Below are 24,013 nucleotides of genomic sequence, written 5' to 3'. Positions count from 1 at the left end.
ACAGGATAAATGTAGATGAATCAGTTTCTCATATCTGTGTCTGTGAAACATCAGGATCAGTCAGATTCTCCATTTCATGATTCTGTGTTCTGTGTTAAAAACAAGACATTGCTATTTGGCAACTACACATCTCTACTCCACGCAAAGATCAGACCTTATATTGATGATCAGCTGACACGTCATATGCAATTATTACATTACCCTGAGCTGACATCTTTGAGGTGAGTTATCTGATTGTGGGTAAATCTGTATTAGAGAGGGGGATTACAGATTAAACATTGATAACTAGTTCCATAAACACATATATACACGTATGTGTATGTATATATATATATATACATATATATATATTAGGGGTATAACAATTCACAAAAATCACGGTTCGGTTCAATATGTCACAGTGGTGTCATAGTTTGGTATCTTTTCGATACAGCAAAAAGAAAGAAATGTCAAGAGAAATTTCCTTGATTTTTACACTTTTTTTATTTACTAAAATTAACATCATAAAGTATGATCTTTTTTTTTTTTTTTTACTTGGAACAATAATGGAGCTATACTTGAACCGTCTTCTTAGCAGCATATAAAACAAAAACCCCCTTATAACCAAAACCAAAAAAAAAAAAATGAAATATAATATTGTATAAACTTATACAAAGAAAATAACAATTTAGATTTTATATGGAACTCAGTGTGGTTTTACTCAATTTGTAATTTTTTTATTCAGAAAAATGACAGTGTCCACATTTTCTTCAGACAGCACAGATCTGCTTGATGTGACAATGTCACCTGCAGTGGAAGACACCCACTCGCTAGGGACAGATGTTCCAGGCACAGCCAGGGTATAAGGGCATAAGTGCTCGTGGGTTTTCCACCATTTCAGTGGATCTGCATCCAAGGGAATACAGTCCACTGCCCTGAACAATTGCATCTCCTCCTCTGCCATTTTGGCCACAGACTTGGTGCTTAACTCATGATCATGGGTCATGAACAGTCCTCCAAACAGCTCAGTCATGGATGATTTCTTTTCTTGTGGAAGTGATGTTGAGGGCTCCAAGTCCACTGTCTGAGTCTCTATGGAGGTGGCTTGCATTAATGTTTCTAGCCATTTTTCAACGAGCTAGTGCAGCGTATGCCTGACTGGAGTAGTGCGTTTCATTTTCATAGGCAAGACCATGGACGCGGATGGAGAGGACTTGGTGCACGCTTGTCACAGTTTTCAGGGGTTTCAAAACTGTGATGACATTCTCAGCCAGTCTCTGTAATGTGTAGTGTACAGTCATTTTCAGAAAAAGTCACAAACATTTTTCTTCACAGTTTTATCTGTCATTGCAGAATACACTGCTGTCTGCTGCTCAAGATATCTTTCAATCATATCGTAGCTTGAATTCCATCTAGTTGGTATATCTTGGATGAGTTTGTGATAAGGAAGCTGCAGCAGCTCCTGTTTTGTCTTCAACACTGTTGTGCTTCTGTGAAAGAAGGTCACAATCTTTCTGATCTTTGCTAGGAGGCGAGAGATCTGCTGTACTGCCATTGCTTTCTGAGATGCTAGATTAAAGGAACACTCCACTTTTTTGGGAAATAGACTCATTTTACAACTCCCCTAGAGTTAAACAGTTGAGTTTTACCGTTTTTGAATCCATTCAGCCGATCTCCGGGTCTGGCGGTAGCACTTTTAGCGTAGCTTAGCATAGATCAATGAATTGGATTAGACCATTAGCATCGCGCTCAAAAATGACCAAAGAGTTTCGATATTTGTCCTATTTAAAGCTTGACTCTCTTGTAGTTACATCGTGCACTAAGTCCGACGGAAAAAGAAAAGCTGCGGTTTTCTAGGCTGATATGGCTAGCAACTATACTCTCATTCCGGCGTAATAATCAAGGAACTTTGCTGCCGTACCATGGGTGCAGCAGGCGCAATGATATTACGCAGTGCCTGAAAGTAGTCCTCAGCTAGGTAAATAGTTATGACATAGCTGGGGACTACTTTCCGGCGCTGCACCCATGGTACGGCAGCAAAGTTCCTTGATTATTACGTAATTTTACAACTCTAGGGGAGTTGTAAAATGAGCCTATTTCCAAAAAAAGTGGAGTGTTCCTTTAATGACATGGACAAAGAACCCTATTTGTGGCCCAAGTCCAGCAGCTCCAACAGCATGAACTATATTCCTGGTATTGTCAGTAATCACAAGAATAGGTACATTAGTTCGTTCCAGCTTCCGCATTTCCACTGCTTCTGTCATCCCTTTGGCCAAATCCTCACTTGTGTGACTCTCAAGGGGGCGTGTCTGAAGAAAATGCCTTTTCATCTCCAATTCAGCGGTAATGTAATGTGCCTTAATAGTCAAGTAGCTTTGTGTAGCCCTTGACGTCCAGCTGTCTGTTGTCAGAGCAACCGCTGGTGCTTCGGCCAACTGGTTCTCTATTTGGGCTTTTGTTTTTTTTGTACAAAGCAGGAACGGGGCTCAATTAATTAAGCATGTTCTTAAAACCCGCATTTTCCACTACAGAGTAAGGTCTCATATCCGTGGCTATAAATGTAAATGTTGCCATTTTGCAACGAGCTAGTGCAGCGTATGCCTGACTGGGGTAGTGTTTGGGGGTGGGAGGGGCAGTCAGCACGTTGCCTGTCACGTTAGTTGGGCTGCCTTGTTGAGTGCAGTGGCACTGAGAACATAATATTTTACACACTTTAATCTCTTTTATTTTCCAAATATAATACTATTAGTCCAAATAGTTCGGTTTCTGTACTGTCTCGTACTGAACGGTTCAATATGAATACGTGTATCATTACACCCCTAATAAATAAATAAATATATATATATATATATATATACACATACACACACACAAACGTTGGTTTTTATGGTTTATGAGGACTCTCCATAGGCGTGATGGCTTTTATACTGTACAAACTTTATTTTCTATCGCGCTATGCCTAAACCTACTTTCAGCATTTTTATATTTTCACAAAAAAAAACAATTGTGTTTTTTAAACCTTTTGAATTACGGGGACACCGGTAGTGTCCTCATAAATCAGCCATTGCAATACTCATGTCATTATACAAATTTGTGTCCTCATAAATCACATAAACACACACACAGACACACACACAGTACATGCATAAGAGCTGTGTTGAATTAAAATCTGAACTTACCCAAATGTAACAATCCTCCCTATGTGACAGGAGAGATTAGAGAGACTAAGTTGTTTAAAATGTTAATAACTGATTGAGCAAAATTAGAATTACTGTATAAAAGGCCAAACTTAAATAACGCTGGCTGGACACTTTTAATTTGATGCATTTATATGTTTTACCAGTTTAACCTCCTTCTTTTCAATCACTGTGCTTCTGTTGCAAATCAGCATTATAGATAACTGCAAATATATCAGTGACTCAACAGCTGATTTCAGGCTAATTCAATACTTGGCTACAGTAATACTAATTGTCACAAATCCAGTCCGTGGTTTTCTGTCTGCTCGCCACCAGATGTTGCCTTACACTGACTCTCACACTACACAAACTGTTGCATGTCACCCCGGACTACATTTCCCATCATCCATTCCAAGTTTCCTGAGTCTAGTTTAGCCTTTTTTTTTTAGTCTGTTTACCCATGTCTTGATCCTTGCCTGTTATCTCGTCTTGTCTGATCTCTGCTTGCCCTGAAGTTTACAGCCTGTCTTGGATTTACCATTTGCCTTGCTGTTTCGGACTGTGTTTGCACCTCGCTTGAACTATTTCCTATTTTGTGGATTCCCCGTTTGCCTCATCCTCAGGATTACGTTCGCCCGCAAACGACTCACGCCTATCATTGGATTACTCTTTCGTCTTGCCTGAACTATACCTGTTGTTGTTGTCGACCCATGCCTGTTTTATGACCTCGCCTTTGAATAAAGCTTTGCAGATGGATCCTCACCTCTCGTTTCGTTCACTCTGTAACACTTATATATCATTATTCAAAAATCATAAATAAATTAAATAAATAAATATAAATAATATATATAAAAAAGTTTTTACCCCCTACCTGTTTTTAAATGTTTTGCATATTTGTCAGACTTGAATGATTCAGATCATCAAACTAATTTTAATATTACACAAGGATAACCCAAGTAAATACAAAATGCTGTTTTGAAGTGACAATTTGATTTATTAAGGGAAAAAAGCTGTCCAAACCTGCCTGGCACTACGTGAAAAAGTAATTGCCCCCTAAATCTAATAACTGGTTGTGCCACCCTTTGCAGCAACAACTGCAATCAAGCGTTTGCGATAACTGGCAGTGAGTCTTTCACATCGCTGTGGAGGAATTTTGGCCCACTCTTCTTTGCAGAATTGTTTTAATTCAGCCACACTGGAGGGTTTTCGAGCATAAATGGACTGTTTAAGGTCATGCCACAGCAACTCAATCGCATTTAAGTCTGGACTTTGATTTGGCCACTCCAAAACCTTAATTTTGTTTTTCTTGAGCCATTCAGAGGTGGACTTGCTGGTTTTGGATCATTGTCCTGCTGCATAACCCAAGTGCGCTTTTGCTTGAGGTCACAAACTGACGGCCGGACGTTCCCCTTAAGGATTTTCTGATAGAGTGCAAAATTCATGGTGCAGAATTCAATTATGGCAAGTCATCCAGGTCCTGAAGCTGCAAAGCAGCCCCAGACCATCACACTACCACCAACATGTTTGACTGTTGGTTTGATGTTCTTTTTATGAAATGCTGTGTTGGTTTTACGCCAGATGTAACGGGACACACACCTTCCAAAAAGTTTAACTTTTGTTGCATCAGTCCACAGAATATTTGCCCAAAAGTCTTGGGGATAATCAAGATATTTTTTGACAAATGTGAGACGAGCCTTTGTGTTCTTTTTGGTCAGCAATGGCTTGTGCCTTGGAACTCTCCCATGGATGGCGTTTTTGCCCAGTCTCTTTCTTATTGTTGAATCATGAACACTGACTGACCTTAATTGAGGCAAGTGAGTAACCTCCTGTATGAGTCGTTGTTGCGCTCCTAGAGTAATTTTGGTAGGCCGGCCACTCCTGGGAAGGTGCACCACTGTTCCAAGTGTTCTCCATTTGTGGATAATGGCTCTGACCATGGTTTGCGGGAGTCCTAAAGCCTTAGAAGTGGCTTTATAACCCTTTCCAGACTAATACATGTCAACTATTTTGTTTCTCATCTGTTCTTGAATTTCTTTAGATCGCAGCATGATGTGATGCTCTTTAAGCATGCTTCACTTTGTCAGACAGGTTCTATTTAAGTGATTTCTTGATTCAACAGGTCTGGCAGTAATCAGGCCTGGGTGTGGCTAGTGAAATTAAACTCAGCTTTCTAAAATAATGTGGTTAATCACAGTTCTTTCATGATTTAACAGAAGGGGCAATTCATTTTTCACGTAGGTTTGGACAGCTTTTTTCCCTTAATAAATTAAATCATAATTTAAAAATAGCATTTTGCATTTACTTGCATTGTCTTTGTGTAATATTAAAATTTGTTTGATGATCTGAATCTTTTAAGTGCCACAAGTATGCATAAAAAAATGAACGCTTATGAATCATACTAACATTCCTGAGTTTGAGTCATTATTTATAATGTTCACTGCTGGGACATTGGACAGTCATTCAAGTCTCTCTCCTTTGACAGTAAATATAATCTCTCTCTCCCTGCCAATACTGTCACTTCTGAATTGTGTTGTGTATTGTGTTGTGTATTAAAGTCCAATAAAAAAAACAAAGATTTTAAAATAAACTTACAGAAAGCATGCATTTGTAAAACTAGCCAATACAAAGCAAAAACACATTCAGAAGGGAAGACAACGGCTCTTAGATCCTTCATGACACGCTCACCTTTCCCTAAGAATCAAAATGAAAGAATAACATTGAATAGAAAGATGCATGGGACATTTCAAAGCAAAACGGTAAATATTTAGTATTTTTTTGTATTTGCATAACGTAACCCTGTTGGGCTCTGTTGAGGTCTTTGTGTAAAACTGGTATGATGCTACACACACACACACACGTACAGACAAATATACAGTTATTTGCTGAAATTATAGATATTCACTTACGTGCTTTCAGGATCAGTTCTGCTGTCAGTGTAACAGAGTTCAACAAAACAAGTCCAACTGCTCCAAACATGAACATGATTTCATTACAGAGAGACACTATAACACACACACACACACACACACACACAAGCAAACAATCAAATAGTTGCTTTAATTATGCAGATCTCTTTTCTATGCAATACTGTAATGCAATACTATGCAATACCAAATAGCATAAATACAATAAAGCGTACAGTAAATCATAGGAAAAACATTATTAGGATTTGTATTAGTATTTAGCAGTTAGTAATTACATGCATTTGATCCTTGTTGGCATGTCTCAGTCTGTTGTTGTCTTCTCTCAAATACTGAACGTTCTGCCTCTGTTAAAACAAAACAGAAATCTCAAATCAATCACTCAAATCAATATGTTAAAAAAACTACACAGACTAAATTTGTATGGTTCAATTTAGCTTTAGTTTTGTAAATTGGTTGTGTACTCCTACTTCAAGTAACGCAAATGTGCTTTTATGACAGATTGTTTATGGGACTTTGTGCAGTTTGGCATGCGCAAAGTCTAAAGGGTATATCTATATATTAATTAAACAATAATATAACTATTTATATTATAATTGCAAACAGCATAGTGTTAGTGCTTTATTTTTTTATTTGCATGTGTAAGACATACCACATAATTTCTACTTCTTAGCACCATATGTGTATGCAAGTAGAATTTGTAAGTACAGTATGGGGTAATAAAGGACATTGCAAACATTTAAGTCAGTGATGGATAATACCTTGCACATTTTCTTTAAAGACCAAGATCATCTTCAGAACTTCTATAAATAAAATGACACCGGTCCATTCCAAGTACTCTGTTAATTAAAATCAAGAAATTTTGATCAGTTCAACATGTCTTACAAAAACTAAATTGTGTGTGTACTCTAAAGATATGTCAAATGATTAGTTTAGCTAATATGTGGGCTACCACTTATCACTAAGTTGAAAAATTTCCTGTTGGATCTAGAAAATATACATTAATCACAGTACCAGGCCAAGATAATAATAATAATAATAATTAGTCTTTACATTTCCCACAACAAATCTATTTTTTTAAAAATAACTTTTTCTTTACAACTTTATATATGCTTTTTTAAAGAATGTTTTATATGAAAAATGACTAAAAATAAAAGCAACATATACCTTTCTCTCTTGCCAATATGGCTAGAAGAACATAAATCAATAGGATGATTCCCAGGAGTGTTATTGTTATGATCCACAATAGTGTTATCCATTTATGGCGGAGAACTATGAATGTAAAGATGGTCATCAGCATTCATTAAAATTTCACAGATCACATACTAAAACTGATCTCAGGTCTGATACATATCAATTTAGAGTCGTCATGAAATCAAAATTGATCCAATTAATGTTCTTAAAGTACGGAAGTTCTAAGCGGCCATGCATTATTATAATTTTTCTGTCTTGTTTTCTCGTTATCACGACTTAATTTTCTCGTGATCACGACATAACGAAAGTTGTTTTGTCGTTATCACGACTTAATTTTCTCGTGATCTCGACATAACGAAAGTTGTTTTGACGTTATCACGACTTAATTTTCTCGTGATCTCGACATAACGAAAGTTGTTTTGTCGTTATCACGACTTAATTTTCTCGTGATCTCGACATAACGAAAGTTGTTTTGACGTTATCACGACTTAATTTTCTCGTGATCACGACATAACGAAAGTAGTTTTGACGTTATCACGACTTAATTTTCTCGTGATCTCGACATAACGAAAGTTGTTTTGTCGTTATCACGACTTAATTTTCTCGTGATCTCGACATAACGAAAGTTGTTTTGACGTTATCACGACTTAATTTTCTCGTGATCTCGACATAACGAAAGTTGTTTTGTCGTTATCACGACTTAATTTTCTCGTGATCTCGACATAACGAAAGTTGTTTTGACGTTATCACGACTTAATTTTCTCGTGATCTCGACATAACGAAAGTTGTTTTGTCGTTATCACGACTTAATTTTCTCGTGATCTCGACATAACGAAAGTTGTTTTGTCGTTATCACGACTTAATTTTCTCGTGATCTCGACATAACGAAAGCTGTTTTGTCGTTATCACGACTTAATTTTCTCGTGATCTCGACATAACGAAAGTTGTTGATCTCAACGTAAAAACAGTTTTCTCACGACGTAATTGTAGCTATCGTGAGAAAATCAGGGTCGCTATATTGTCTTCGACGATAAAGTTGCAGACCCGACAGCCTTCTTCTCAAGTGTCGAACACTTATGTGTAAGTCGTCAATCACTGACAGACACAGAGCTATTTCAGTTTGAGTGAGTCCCTGATCAAAGTAAAAGCGAATACGATCATCCATGATGCTGCGATGATGCTGCTTCTATAGCATTTTCTCATGCCGAATACACAGAGAAAATGAAGTCGTGATAACGACAAAACAACTTTCGTTATGTCGAGATCACGAGAAAATTAAGTCATGATAACGTCAAAACAGCTTTCGTTATGTCGAGATCACGAGAAAACAACACAGAAAAATTATAATAATGCATGGCCGCTTAGAACTTCCGTATTAAAGGGATAGTTAACCCAAAAATGAAAATTACCTCATGAAGCTCTTCCAAGCTTTATAATGCAGTGGGTCCAGATTTTTGAAGCAAAATAAATTGCATCCATCCATCATAAAAAGCATTCCACACGGCTCTGGGTATATATAAAGGCCTCTGAATAAAAGTCTCTTGAAGTGAATCGATGACTTTGTGTAATAAAAATATACATATTTGTAATACTCGCATTCATGAGAGAGTAGCATCCAGCAGAGGACGTAGGCAAACACCGTGACAAACGCGGAAGCACAGAGGAGAGAGCAAAACAAAAGACGAATTAGAAGTACAAAATGAGGATTTGTAAAGAAAAAATGTCAGAGGATTTTCTATATAAACCAAGAGGAGACTGGTTTTCCTTTGCTGTAAACAAAACTTGGTTCTCACGAGACTAGCATATTCTCACCGGAGCTACATCCTACGTCATCCGCTGGAATGCCACTATCTTGTGTACACACGTACAACAGTTATCGGAGCAGATTACGAGATTGTGGTTTATGATGGATGGATGCACTTTATTGGACTTCAAAATCTGGACCACCATTCACTGCCATTATAAAGCTTGGAAGAGCCAGGACGTTTTTTAATATAACTCCGAATTGTATTCGTCTGAAAGTAAGTCATGTACACTTAGGATGGCTTGAGGGTGAGTAAATCATGGAGTAATTTTAGTTTTTGGGTGAACTTTCCTTTTAAGGCGTGCATTTGGTCTTATTATGCTCAATTTATTCTTGTGTTTCTTTGTGTATTTATTTTTATTTTTTACATATTTGCCTTCATTCTGGTAAACACGGCTCACTTTTCAGCATGCAGTCAACAACCAGTGGATAAAATTAAGTCGCATCTAATTTTAGTAGTAGTTTCACTCAAATACATCCCAGTTTGGTTGTAAAATGGACAGCAATTTCTGTTTCATACCAACTTATACAGGTTGTATTTCGATTCATAAAATCCTCACAAATGTGTGCATACAGGAACATTGTGATTTACTCTTTCCACACCTATACAAATACAATAATAAGAATTTATTTCAGCATGTACTTACATTTGAATTTTGCTTGCAGAAGAGGTAAAAATGGTATACAGTTAAGCAGTAATGGCTGAACAACTACCACGACAAAAATTTCTAAAATAAGAGAATAACAGTCCATTATTTTCCCATTCAAGCAAATCAACAGTCAATAATATGTTATTAAAACTCATCATATGAATTGCTCAGAAATTCAAAATCACTGAAATGGGAGTCTAGAAGTGGTTTTCTCGTGGACTACTTGACTTAATTCAGTATGTACATTCATGTAAAAATATCATGTGTCTACATCAAGGTGTGACATTGGATGAATTTTTTTTTTTACACAGAATAAAAACTTATATAAGTGGCATTTTTACAAACCACTTTTGCATATCAGTTTCATAAATTATGAAGGGATTAGTATTCAGGTGTTACCTTCAGAGGGAATAAATAACATGATGAACTGGAACAGTTGACAATCAGACAGGATAGAAATAATCAGAGAAAATATAAAGAGCTTGTGTCTACAACCTAACCAAAAAGGAGAGAGAAGAAAGGCAAGCATTAATGATATGTATTACAAGATTCCACAGTGGGGGATAACTGGGATAAATGTCTCAGTTTTGGCTTAGTTACATGATGACATGATGTTCCTGTAGTTAGTTTAAGTAGTCACAAGAAATATATTTCAGATTTATTTTATCCTTTTGTTTTCATGTTCTTTATCAACTCATTAACACAGTTTATATTAAACTGCATATTTCTAGAATTAGTAGTACTTTGAAAAAAAAAAAAAAAAAAAAAGATCAGGTGTGTTCACCTAGATTTTGGTTGCGTGGGGAAGCCCCGCTTGGCTGCTCTTGACTGGGACGCCTTGAGACGTCAACTAAAAAACAAACATACCAAACACGGTTAGGCCTAAAAGGAAACTGTTTGCATCTTCTGTATGTATTTGACTATCTATAGAATTGAAAAATTTAATTGAACAAAACCATTGGTAATAAACTTATCAACCTAATAAATCTGTGCTCATATATACTTATCCTACCATTTAGCTTTAACAATGTATAAGAAATCAAATCATACAGAGACTCTTACCTATACTCAAGATGAGACAACTCAGCACAACGAATCCAAATAATACTGCAGAAAATATGCACGGTTTGGTGTCCGTATCATGTGCTCTCTTTTTCCAGCCATATGTAAAAAGAACTATAGAGATAGATAGAAATAAATAAATGTCGCACAAGATAGATGATGTCCTGAGCAAGAACAGTATGAAGATGTGATGAACTGAACAGTGTGTGTCAAACAATGTTTTACTGAATTCAATCAGATCTGTACCTAGGAAAGAGGAGGTCACCTCATGTGCATTATTATGATATTTGAGGGAAAATAATGCATGCAAACACATGCAATTAAGTATTAACTATAAATGGATGTAGCCTTATTCTGTAATGAAGAACATTTCAAACATGTCATATTGAAAATTGACACCCATACTTTCTATTATAAGCTACTACTAAAGCAGCATGCAAAAACATATTTCTGACAGATATCCCTGAAATAGGTGTTCTGAGAAATCACACTTGTAATCAGGATAATAGTCTGCCTTTTAGTCATTTTGAGTAATCAGGGTCGATGACTTCAGGTTTCATGCTTACAGGATTTTGCAGAGTGGGGTTACATTTAATGGATATATTCTGGACAAGTGTATTGGAGTTAGCAAAACAAGCAATAGTCCATAAAGCAGTAGCTATGCTTCCATCCCAAGTGACAATTTTTTTCTTCAACACTTGGGATGCTTTATTAGCAATTTTTTTGTGCAATATTCTAATTTTGTGCACAAATTTGGAAGGAAACATAGCTAATGTTAATGTCAGAATAATGAACATGACCTCGGTTATGTGAAATTTGGATTTTCCTACCTGAATAAACAACGACCGTAAAAACAGCAAATTCTCTTGTTATTCTGAAAAACCTGATCCATGGTTTACAGTTGTCTGTAGACAGAAAGTCAAATTAATATTTTGTAAAGCACTAATGCACTGCCTTGGTACTGTATTATTTGTTAGTTCTTTCCTGATTGACCAAATTATATAATATCTCTGTCAATGGAGAACAGCATTTTTTTTTACTCGCAAAGTGAAACACTGAAGCATGGTTGTGCATCACCCTGCAGAAGCCAAATCCCTCAGATACTGTATAACTAGGTTCCTTTGGCATGCATTAAAAAATAAAACCATGTATTTTCAATACCATCAACATACTCATGCCTGACAGTTTCCAGCAGAATATTTTTATTAACAAGATTCATGGCTTTACTCAGCATAGGACAACTTAACACAAGCATAGTGTCACGCTTAGCTGCTACGGCGTGGAGCGAGGAAACGTAGGAATAAACTCAAATAACGGTCTTTAATGATAATCCAAAGGAATACACATAGCACAAACACGGAACCAGAAGACCTTAGACACCGGATGAAGCAAAATATACAGATGCATATTGACTGAGCTTCTTAAAAAATAAAAATAAAAACTTAAAATTCTAACGTACCTTGAAGATACTTTAAATCGCGGAAAGCCCAAATCAACATTACAGGTCTCAGAATATAAAGAGCACAGCAGGTGACAGTCTCATGCAGAGATCCTGGAACAGAACATTTAATTATGGACTTCAGGGGTCACACTTTATATTAGGTGGCCTTAAAAATAAGTACAATGTACTTATTGTGTTCATACTGTATTGCAAAACAAAATTGCTGCTATTGAGGTGGGATACGGGTAAGCTTAGGGGCAACTTTGGTAGTATGGGTAGGTTTAAGGGATGGGTCAACAGTCTAATTATAAATGTAATTACTGATGTAATTACATATAGCCATTTTTAAAAATATAAGTACAATGTAAAAACATGTACACAATAAGTGCATTGTACCAAATGATTAATTTAAATGTAAGTACATAGTAGTTAAGGCCACCTAATATAAAGTGGGACCACTTCAGAAAATAAATGGCAAAAAACTGTGTTATGTGAAAGTGTTGAAGGGTCCCACCATTATAGAATATACACACACAACACACCAACATGTGAATCAGGGATGGAAAAAGGCTTACAAGACGAAAACAAAATCTAGCACATTATTAAGATTATATTTATATTATTTACAAATATAACTAAGAACAGTATACTACTGCACTCACCTTCAGTAAAGCCCCAAAGCATGAAGGCAAAGAACATACAGATGTTTGGATAAAAGACCAGAGAAACATGAAGATTACAGATTTTGTTGCTGGTGTCTGGAGAGAAGATGCAGAATAATCACAGTTCAATTAATAAAACAATTACAGTGAAATATACAGAGTTAAATTACAAAAAGTAAGATTTATTCTCAAACATACCAGTGTTTTTTGATCTGTAGTAGTTCAGAAAGAGCAGAAGCACAGCTCCACATTGAGCAGCAAAACAGAAAAATAACACCGCTATGTGCCAAACAGAGAAACCTGTGAAACACAAACATCTGGTATAACTGCACTGAATCAACTTGGTATATTTAGTCATAGTTTCTTATGTAAGGGATAATGTACAGGCAGCCGGTAGTTATCGCGAAATAAGCCCCGACAGTGTGATCAGGACCCGGCGCGAAGCGGAGGATCTTGTATCACACTGAAGGGGCTTATTTCGCGATAACTACAGGCTGCCTGTACATTATCCCGCTTATTACACGGCTACTTGCCACATGAGGAAAAAAAACTGGACATGAATATGAATTTGAAACATTTTATTGGCATATTTGTTTTAAATTAACATTTTTATCCTTCCGCGAAACGATATAGTACCACATAAGCCATTTGAATCGTCCAAATCTATCCACTGTTCAAACGTTTTGTTTTTACCGTACATGTTAAAATTAATGTCGAAATTTTCCATTGTTAATTGTGGTTGTCCAGTGTTTGTCACAAGATGGCGCCAAACGGTAATCTTTGTTGGCGCGGAGGGATTTTAAACATACAAGTAGTACCGGCTATGCGTTATTACTTTGGAGCGGTTATTATTTGAAAAGAACGAACCTGCAAATGTCTCAACTGACCAATCAGAATCAAGCATTCCAGAGAGCCGTGTAATAAAGATAAATAATTAAGAGGTTTGCAATTAAGGCATTCTTTAAATGGATTCCCACAACTATTATATTTTAGCAGCAGCTACTAAATGTTAAAAGTTATTTGCTCACCACTTTTTAAATAGAAACTTTTAATAAGAAAAAAACAGCATCTCGTTCACACCAACTGCAAGCAAATAATGATAAATACTGTTCATTCCATGTCAAAAGCAGTATATTCATATTATTTGAACGTTGGGCGGAGTTAATAAAAATTGGCATCAATTTAGTGGAAATAGACATAGTTTACTATTTGTTTTGTTTGTCGACTCACCCAGTCTCTCCAGCACCACAGTTGCACCGGCTGAAAGTCCTCCAGCAAACACTTGACACATGTAAACTCCTTTATCCTCAGTTCTGACGCCCTTCAGTCTGAGAGAGAAGTTTCCTTTGGGGATTTCAGCTGTGAAGAACTCAACTCTGTCTCTGTATCGCTTATCTGATGAATCTGGTAAAGCCTTTTTGTTTTGGAAGAGCAGAACCAGAATATCTTCATCTGTCTTTATCCATGAAACCTCTTCAATGTGTTCAGGTTTGAAGTGAGAGTCTACCGAGCAGTTCAGAGTGACGTCCTCACCATCATATGCAGAAACAGACCGGTCTGATCCTGATACCATCAAACTCCCTGAGAGAATAAAAATGGTTTCAATTCCATTACATAAAATACATCCAATGTCATTTATATTTATATTCAGGTGACTCTCACTCACCATGTATTATTTGAACCACAGTCTCACCAGAATCTTGCTGACTGTAAACTCTACATGTGTATCGTCCCTCATCTTCAGCTCTCAGGTTGTCCAGACAGAGGGAGAAGTTTCCATGTTGAATCTGGTCAGTAAAGAAATGAGCTCTATCACGATAATCCTGCTGCTGGGCCTCTGCTCGACTCTCACCATCTTGATACAGATGAACCAGAGCCTCTGAGTCTGTTCTTCTCCATTCCACCTCCAGATAGTCCTTTAGTAAGAGTTTATCAACATAACAGGGCAAAACCACTGAAGTTCCCAGAGGAGCAACCAGAGGGCCAGCGGGACCATGCACAATCAAGCCTATCAAAAAATAGACAAATTGATTAATTAATCTACTATTTTCGAGTAATAACGTAAAGTGAAAATACTTACCATCAGCGACCATCATAAGTATTGACATAAAAATACGGGTAAGAATGTCCATCATGTAACCTATTAAAATTAGACAAAACTAAATTATCATGAAAATGAGAGCACGAGAAGATGCCTAAAACACTTTCATTTTTGCTTTTTTGAATTACGCGCGTCAAAAGGAGGGGCGGCTCAGCGAAAAATCGGCTGCTGTCAGCAGGAAGTCAGCTGTCGCTAAAAACCGGAAGTCAGAAGAGGCTGCCACTTGCAGCCAGCGGCATAAATGGGTATATCAGTTTATAACATAAGTTATTACTTAAGTATATATTATTCAGTATTGTGTATTCTTTGATAAAATGGTTTAAGTATAAAGAAGAAAAAAATATTTTGGCTAAATGTTAAATTCCAACTATATATATATATATGTGTGTGTGTGTGGTATGTATAATGTATTATATATACATATATATATATATATAAAAGTGTTTGTGTGTGTACATATACATATCAATGTTTGTGTAAATAAAGGATATACACAAACACAGAGAGAAAGAGAGATGCTTATGCATTCATAGTGCATGTTTTATTTGTATTATATAAATAATCAAACATTCAGTAAACTTATATAATGAAAGACTTGCATTAAAAAAATACATGGGCTCTGGCCTTTATTTAAAATCATATTTTGCTGAGTTATAAAAGTTCAGTTTTATAATTGTAGTATTTAAAAACAACATTGTTTTGTTCTTGTTTAATAAAGTAGCCTTTAAATTCGTTACGGGCTTGGTATGTAGTAAAAGTCAGTGCTGTACAATGTAAACAGTATCAAAAGCATCCCGTAAAACTTCCAGCTGTTGTCTTCTCCTTGAATGCTTCCGACATGGCTGATGTGCACGGCAAAAACTGATATTTTGACAAAATCTGAAAATGTATATAATTTTTTTTTTTTTCACTGGGATAAGCCTAGTGTCTTTTAATGACAATTATGAATGTTGTAATGAAAAAAAAAAAAGTAACCACTTACCACTAGCTTAAATACACCGCAGTCCACAGGTACAGGATCACCCTGGAAAATAAATCACATTTTCCTTATACACTTTATATGTTGTAACATGAATTAATACCTTATTTTTAACAAGCTTCCGAGATCCATCATCCTTATTGCAACTGAGAGAGAGATAGAGAGAGAGAGGAACTTAATTTTTTAAAGCCAGAGAACAAAATGTTGAACTGAACCAATTAATATTTTCAACTGTTAAATGTTATAAGGAACAATAGACAGTCCCAATATATTTTGTATAGATATCACAAAAATAAAGAACTTAAAATAGTTTTGCAGTCACATGCATAGAACTTCAACTGGAACACAGAACAGTTTTTCTCCAGTGAAACTCCATGGGAAGAAGCAACTTGCAGGGTTCAGTGACTTGACTTGCATTTAGGAAAAGGTTGCAGTCTTTTGAGGATGCATCAGCCTGTTGGAGAAAACAGAGTCACGACATAAATATAAGTTACAATATTGAGTTATGTCAACACTGAAGCAATGCATTAAAATTAAACTATACATTTTTAAATCCACTTACAGGTAGGAACAGAAATGGATCACAATTTAGAGGTGCATGTCAAGTGGCCACTACATATGCATTGAAAAAAAAAAAAAACCTTAAAGCACAAGAATCATGCATTCTCATTTGATATTGTTAAACAGCGTTGTTAATCATACCCATATACCTTCGGTCCAGCAATGTGGGATAGCTGAGAAAGGCAACAATTCCAAAATATCCTTCTTGATCATTGCCAAGTCAGCAGTCTTCTCCATTATTGTGGTTTCAAAGAACAAGAGATACCCAGAATTTATACTGTAGGGATGGTCATTTATTGAAACTCAAATGTAAATATTCTAATATTTTGAGATACTGATTTTTGACTTTCATGAGCTATAAGCTCTAATCGTCAAAATTAAAACAAACAAAACTTTTGAAGTGTTTTACTTTACATGTAGTGAATCTAAAATATATGAGTTTTACTTAAGTTACAAGAAAAAATGAACTTTTTCACCATATTCTAATTTGAGATGCACCTATACATTCCATTCTTTGTTATCAACCTCATGAAGTGTATTAAAGAGTTTATTACACCAGGGTTTCCCAAATCGGGGTTCATGGATGAACTACAGGGTGCTTATGAGCTGATGAAAAGCTGGAAGACTTTCCAAATGTATGAGAGCAGTTGAATTTTAGAAAGGAAATTTGAAAAAGAAAAAAGAACTGGAGCACATCCGATTATGAATAATGTACCGCCATTGTGTGAACAATATGTTATCAATAAAAAAAGTAACTTTAATCTAATTACAGGTACTTTATTTTTGGAATCTGATTATGTAACCCAGATGACATGTAATCAGTTACTACCCAGCACTGATCATGAATAATATAATGCATATTTTATGCTGTACATTTAGTGCAGATGTTTGGCAAGTCTCTCATCTGCCCTTGTAATGAGTAAAATATTTATTTATTTTTCCCCAAAGTCCACATAAAATTAAGTAACTACTTTTCGAAGAAACAAAGGTTACCTATCAAAATCGTTTATTGTAATCTTTGCCTAAAATATGAGATTCATAATATTCAGTGCAGTAGCATCTTCAAAAGCAGACATCCTCAGTGTCATGACCACAGCAACTGGAAACTCAACAACTTAAAGGGATAGCTCACCCAAAACTTAAAATTCTGTCATCTTTTACTCACCCTCAAGATGTACGAGTTTATTTGAAGAATATTCGTAAAGTCGACGGCTAGTCAACAGTTTGGTTACCAAAATTCTTCAAAATATATTTGTGTTCAACAGAAGAAAGAAACTCACAGGTTTGGAACAACTTGAGGACGAGTAAATGACCATTTTCATTTCTTTGTGAACTAACCCTTTAAGTCACATAAGAACTAAATGAGAAATATTCAAAGTTTTGACGTGTTTACAGGGTGATGTGGGTGACGGGGTCATTATCGGGATGTCCAGCATGGAGCAGCTGCATGAGAACCTGACGGCAGCCGCAGAAGGCCCGCTCAAACAGGAAGTGGTGGATGCTTTCAAACACGCCTGGGATTTAGTGGCCCACGAGTGTCCAAACTACTTCCGCTAGACGCCCCGTGGCAGTTGAAGAATAAAATGATATGAAGCGAATACAGAGATCACTTTATTTTTTCTATGTTCATATTTTGTGAGTGAACAGTGATAATTGAGTTGGGCCGGCCTTCAGCTTCCTAATAAACACAACGACAACATTAAACATCTCTGAGCTCACCAACACTTGATTTTTCTCCATGTTTACATGAAAATGCAATACAAATAAATGTGATAGTGGCATTTTGATGAATAACTTTTGTCTTCTTGCCAAAAACTTGCTAAAACAACTTTAGCAAGAGATCACCTGTTTGCCTCAGTTCAGCAAGTCATACTAAACTTTGTATTTTTGTAGAATATTGTAGACAATAGAAACTAAACAGTGTGCAGATGACTGTTATAGTAATGCGCAGCTCATTAAAAGAACGATCAATAAAACGTTTCATGGTTTTATGTTGGATCAATACAACGATTGTTTACAAAAAAAGTCCATTGCCTGTGTCCAGGTTTTATTCACTTCCTTCTCCGTCCTCTGAGTCTTCATTCGTTTCCTCTTTCTTGCTCTCATCGCTGTCACCATCCGTCAGCTTTTCAAAGTCCCCAGATTCAGAATTCCACATGCACTTAACTGATATCTTGAATTCCACCATTTCGATTGCAAAGAGTTTCTGCATTGAAAGTCCAAAAAAAATATGGTTTTACATCCCTTTTTAAAATCAAAATTAGTTTATGACCATTTTAACTTTTTAAATGGATTTTAATCCAAATAAAGAGATGTCATGCCTTCTAGTGCATAAACAGCGAAGCATGTTGTCTTTTTTAGTCATGTTTTCCAGGTAAATTATATAAAAAAATAATTTTAAAAGCAACACTGCATATGTTATTAGAACTTAAAAATGTAATACTAAAAGGATTTTTGCAGTGTATTAGTGGTACAAACTCACCAGAATTCGAGCCAGTTCAGGTGTGAGTGTCTCCCCCTCTTTACACACTTCAAAATCCTTTATCAGTGTCACCACACCTGCAGATGGATTCATAATACACTATACTGCCAAAAGTATTGGGTCACCCCCTTCTAATGAACATGTTTGACTGCTTTAGTCATTTATATGAGTACAAATCTTAATGTTTAAGCATATAATGATATTCTAGGGAATTGTGTGCTTCTAATTTTATAGCAACAGTTTGAACGGTTCATTAGAAGGGGGTGACCCAATACTTTTGGCAATATAGTGTATGTTAGTTAGTGCAAACTACTTTCTGCCCAATGCAATTTACAATAAACTTATCCTCTTCTGATCAAAGATGCAGATTTGGGTATATTAAAGGGATAGTTCACCCAAAAATGAAAATTCTGTCATTAATTTCTCATCCTCATGTCGTTCCAAACCCATAAGACATTCGTCCATCTTCGAATTAAGATAATTAACACAAATTAAGATATTTTTGATGCATTCTGTCAACCGCACCACACGGATACGCTGTTCAGTCAAATCGTTCCGTGCGGTTCAAATCAAAGCGTAAACGTAGAAAACGTATCCGCATGACACAGAACAGCGCACGCTGTTTACGTTCAGTGGATACTCTCCAAAATGGTGCTAGGGTGACGCGGAGGAGACAAATTGTTGAATAAAACCATTATTTTTGTTTTTTTTTGCGTTCAAAACGTAATCTCGTAGCGTCGTAAAAATTACAGTTGAACCACTGATGTCACATGGATTATTTTAACGCTCTCTTTGCTACGTTTCTGAGTCTTGATCGTGTTAATTACATGTCTATAGAGGGTCCGAGCTCTCAGAATGCATCAAAAATATCTTAATTTGTGTTCCGAAGATGAGGTCTCACGGGTTTGGAACGACATGAGAGCAAGTAATTAATCACAGAATTTTCATTTTTTGGTGAACTATCCCTTTAAAAGTATAGTTCAGGCAAAAATTTAATTTTGCTGAAAATTTACTCCCTCGGGCCATCCAAGATGTAGAGGAGTTTGTTTCTTCATCAGAACGGTTTTGGAGAAATGTAGCATTGCATCACTTACTCACCAATGGATGCTCTACAGTGAATGGGTGCCGTCAGAATGAGAGTCCAAACATCACAATAATCCACACCACTCCAGTCCATCAATTAATGTTTTGTAAAATGAAAAGCATGTTTGTAAGAAATAAATCCATCATTAAGACATTTTTGTTCACGCACTCAACAGATACATCTGTGATTGGCTTCAATGACCAATGAAGCGCTCGGTGAAGAGCGTGAAGCTTGAAGAATCACAGATGTAATGACCAATCAGCGCCGTTTAAGAATCTGCTCAACATGCTCAAATCTTAGCGGGAAATGGACGTTTTTAAAATTTCAGTACTGACTGGTATCGTGGTCCATAATAACACTTCCTCCAGTGATGAAGTCCACTGACATGTTTGTTTACAACTGCTTTGGCTTGTAAACAGTGCTTGGTGTTTGCATATTTTTCTCCTGATTCAGCCGAGACAACTCACACTAAAGAAACCAATATTATGGATGGATCATTTTAGCTGGAAGCAACAGTTTGAAGTTAAAAACTTTGTTTTTTGTTTGTTTCTTATAAACACGCAGCTCTTGGGTTCACAAAATGTTAATTGATGTGCTGGAGTCATGTGGTATCAGCTGTTTGGACTCTCAGTGATGTGATGCTACATTGCTCCAAATCTGTTTCCGTGAAGAAACAAACTCACCTAGATAGCCTTAAGGCGAGTCAATTTTCAGTCTTTTTGATTGGGTGAACTAACTTGTCTGCAATGGTTTACCTTTCTTCAGAGCTGTAGGAAGGCCCAGCTGTCTGAGCTGAGGCTCCATTGAGTGTGGAAACTGCTCCAGCGGACCCTCATCCAGCGTCACAGCCATGGTCGCTACATTCCCCGCTCGAGCGTAATCCACCTCTTTAAAGTTACTGAAATATCTGAGGGTAAAAGTTCACGAAAAACTGAAATTATATATTAAGGATGTTGGTAGAATAACACTTCTGTACCTCAAAGCATAAAAGCTTATTGACCGCTAATGCCATTAATTCCAATTAAACTAACCAGTCCATCTAGTTTTAAAATAATTTACAAATATGTTTAAGTACAAGTTATCAAAGCATATTAATTGGTGTCTGAATGTCAATTAAATACTTACTCTCGAACCTCATCTTTGGTTTTGTTTGTGAACAAAACACCTACTTCACCTCTGAGAAACTTGCTCACCTGCAAAACAAACCAGACGATCGAATCAGTCACTCTTGACACTTTCAAATGCCAGAGGAAGCCAGTTGATCAATTAAATGTAAATATTCATCATTTAGCACTTAAATACTTGATGACATGCGCTGACATACTTTATGCAGATTATCTTTGTATTCGTCTGCCGGTCCTCTACCCAGAGCGATCATCATGACTTTGTTCTTACCGAAGAAGAACCTGAAACATGAAACCCAAGTTCAACCTTAAACTCTTCCAAATCCTAAAATGACATAAAAACAGTAAATCAGATGTTTATACCGGCTGTGTTTCCAGGCCGTCCTGATGTCTTTTAGCTTGTTGTTCCTCATGTTTTCTACTGAGAACACAAACACGTATCTGTAGATGTCTGCACATTTCCGCAGCTGAGAGGGGGAGAAACAAAAAAGGATATTTTAATCAATCCCAAAAACTATTGTGATGGTATATTTAATTTAGGCCTGGAAATAAGCAATCAATTAAAAAAATACTAAACAAATCAATCTTATCAAGAGGAATTAGGCCTATATCAGACTCTGTAGGGTCCCTAATAAAAACACAGAAGAGATTTTCAGTTTTTCTTGCTCCAAAGAGCATCAATGGAAGCATCTCAAATCATGCTGGAGAACACGATCAAGAGGTTTTGTTCAGATCAGCTCCAGTGCTGCTGTCCTTCCCAAGCACCCAGAAGAGCAATGACAATCATACTAACCTCTTCGATCAGATTTTGCTTGGATTCCAACCCCTTCTTGGATGTTTTGGTTAAAGAAACTGTAAAAAGTAACATTAATGATAGCACAGGAAACCAATTCTAACAGACCCAGCTGCTTCAATAACATTCATAAACGACACTAAAATGAATTGCACGTAAACTAAAGTCTGAGGAACGTGATTGTATTTCAGCTCGAGTCATTTTAATGTGTGGCGTGTAAAGTTTAGTGATGATAAGTGATAAAACAAACTAAAAGATTAAATAACTACCTTTCTTGTCTCTCTTGGATTTCGGCATGGCTCTCACGTGTGGCTCGCTGTATTTTCTTCTTCGCCTGATGCTGAGCTCAGAGCGCTTCACAGACTGTGACGAATCACACCGCCGCCTAGCGGTGTTCGCTGGTGCCTCATGAATATTAATTAGAGCAATGGACGAATTCTATTGGATGGTTCGCCTGGAACGATTAATATTCATAAGCTAAGACTACTGGATTTGTAATTTCCTCGCAAAGAACATTATTATTAGAAGACTGTTATGTTCTGAACCAGCAGGAGGCGCAGCATGACTGTGATATTTATACACGTATGCCTTCTGTATGAGTAGATTTATACAGTAACTTTCTCTCATTTCTAATGACGCATTAGTCAGTAAAGATAGGCTGAAGTCAGCTAAAATGTGTTTTGGTAAATAACTTATAATACTTATAATAAACTATGCATGAGATCTAATGATATTCTTATAAATTAGCACGGGTCTATTAAATATATTTGTATTTTTTATGTGAAAAAGTATATAAGTTTTAAAATTATGAGTTAGATTATCAGCAGGTACCTTCTTGAGCCACGGCACAACATTCAGGTAAAATGGGCCAATATAAAAAGAGGACAACACAGGTCAATTCAGCTTAAACCATTTTATTTTAGCAGTAAATTGACACTATTGTCTTTAGTGTGCCATAGCAACACCATAAATGTATTACATTAAATAGAAAATTAAATGAATTTTCAATTAAACAATATTTTAACAACAATTACACAACCATTAAACATTTTTTTAATTAAAAAAAAAAAAAAAAAACTTTAATCTTTCCCTCGGAGACTGATTGCCTCTTCAAGATGAATCGCTTCTTGTAAATGTAAATGCAATTAATAATGAACTAATCATGTTGTATAGATGTGTGTTTCTGTGCATCGGTGTCTTTTGTGTGCATTTATGTGTGTATGCTTTAATTTTTTAAAGACTGTTAAGATTTTGAATGGATACATATCTACAGTAGGCCTTTAAACCTATTTTCACCCTCAATTTCTGTCTAAAAGTGTGTGTGTGTGCAGACCATTTTACTGACATCTTCCTTTCTTTCTTTCCCTTTCTCTTCTCTCGTCTCTCCGTTTCCTTTCTTTGCTTGTCCTCCTGCCAAACTGTCTGCAATGCATTTTTTTTAAAGACGGTTAAGATTTTGTATGGATACACTGTAAAAAAAAAGAAAGTTGAGCCAAGTTGAGAGAACTCAAAAATCTGCTGAAGCTAGTTGCCTTAAAAAATGTGTACAGTGTACCTGTCTAGACCTATAAACCTATTTTCACCCTCAATTTCTGTCTAAAAGTGTGTGCATGCAGCCCATTTTAGCTGAAAATTGTGGCCCATTTTAGCTTAAACAGCCATTTCTACCTAAACATTTTCACAAAAATCAAAGTTTCTTTTATAAATGAATTTTTTTATTTGAAAGAGCATGTCAAAACATTGTTCATAAACCTTTGCTTTGTTGGTAAGCGTACTTATAATCGCTTTAGTACCCTTATTAGTGATTAATGAAATTTCTCTGTCAGGCTCAATTACCTTATAATTTCTCTGACAAGCTTCATGCCCACCTTAAAAAAACTCTGACCAATAAAAATTATTGTTACATGTCAACAAGTGTTGAAGCAACATTGCAAGATCAGTTATTGTGATTTTCTGTCAAAATTTAAAGAGATATGATGCTACAACCTTATTTTACCCAT

At 36.2% G+C, this 24,013-nt stretch overlaps 2 protein-coding genes across 2 annotated transcripts; both read right to left on the bottom strand.

Annotated features, from left to right (window-relative positions):
• Positions 1-6,343: 6,343 nt before the first annotated feature.
• On the bottom strand, positions 6,344-15,060 carry LOC306856606 (uncharacterized protein; the record flags this gene model as incomplete). Its single annotated transcript, XM_079395966.1, has 14 exons — positions 14,970-15,060; positions 14,556-14,897; positions 14,120-14,470; positions 13,088-13,189; positions 12,890-12,985; positions 12,246-12,338; positions 11,617-11,691; positions 10,787-10,900; positions 10,509-10,574; positions 10,124-10,219; positions 9,722-9,802; positions 7,244-7,348; positions 6,838-6,915; positions 6,344-6,423 (listed from the first exon to the last, which is right to left on the bottom strand). Exons 1-14 carry the CDS (start codon positions 15,022-15,024, stop codon positions 6,344-6,346), a joined length of 1,734 nt encoding a protein of 577 aa, XP_079252092.1. The 5' UTR covers positions 15,025-15,060.
• Positions 15,061-18,120: 3,060 nt separating this feature from the next.
• Positions 18,121-22,365, bottom strand: LOC306857153 (mRNA turnover protein 4 homolog). Its single transcript, XM_079396894.1, has 8 exons — positions 22,283-22,365; positions 22,014-22,072; positions 21,584-21,687; positions 21,421-21,502; positions 21,222-21,289; positions 20,852-21,003; positions 19,013-19,089; positions 18,121-18,736 (listed from the first exon to the last, which is right to left on the bottom strand). Exons 1-8 carry the CDS (start codon positions 22,308-22,310, stop codon positions 18,578-18,580), a joined length of 729 nt encoding a protein of 242 aa, XP_079253020.1. The 5' UTR covers positions 22,311-22,365; the 3' UTR covers positions 18,121-18,577.
• Between the last annotated feature and the right edge of the window lie 1,648 nt (positions 22,366-24,013).

This window comes from Barbus barbus, assembly GCF_936440315.1.
Source record: "Barbus barbus genome assembly, chromosome: 37".
Lineage (NCBI taxonomy): Eukaryota > Metazoa > Chordata > Actinopteri > Cypriniformes > Cyprinidae > Barbus > Barbus barbus.
Note: the sequence above shows the minus strand (reverse complement) of the source record. Positions and strands in the feature narration are given on the sequence as shown.

Bases quoted from the DNA above. Each gene is read 5' to 3' on its own strand.
- LOC306857153 (XM_079396894.1), bottom strand. From the start codon at position 22,310: ATGCCGAAATCCAAGAGAGACAAGAAAG. The intron at 22,073-22,282 runs GTAGTTATTTAA...TACTTTTTACAG, and splicing joins ATCCAAGAGAGACAAGAAAG to TTTCTTTAACCAAAACATCC. The intron at 21,688-22,013 runs GTTAGTATGATT...TCCCCCTCTCAG, and splicing joins AGCAAAATCTGATCGAAGAG to CTGCGGAAATGTGCAGACAT.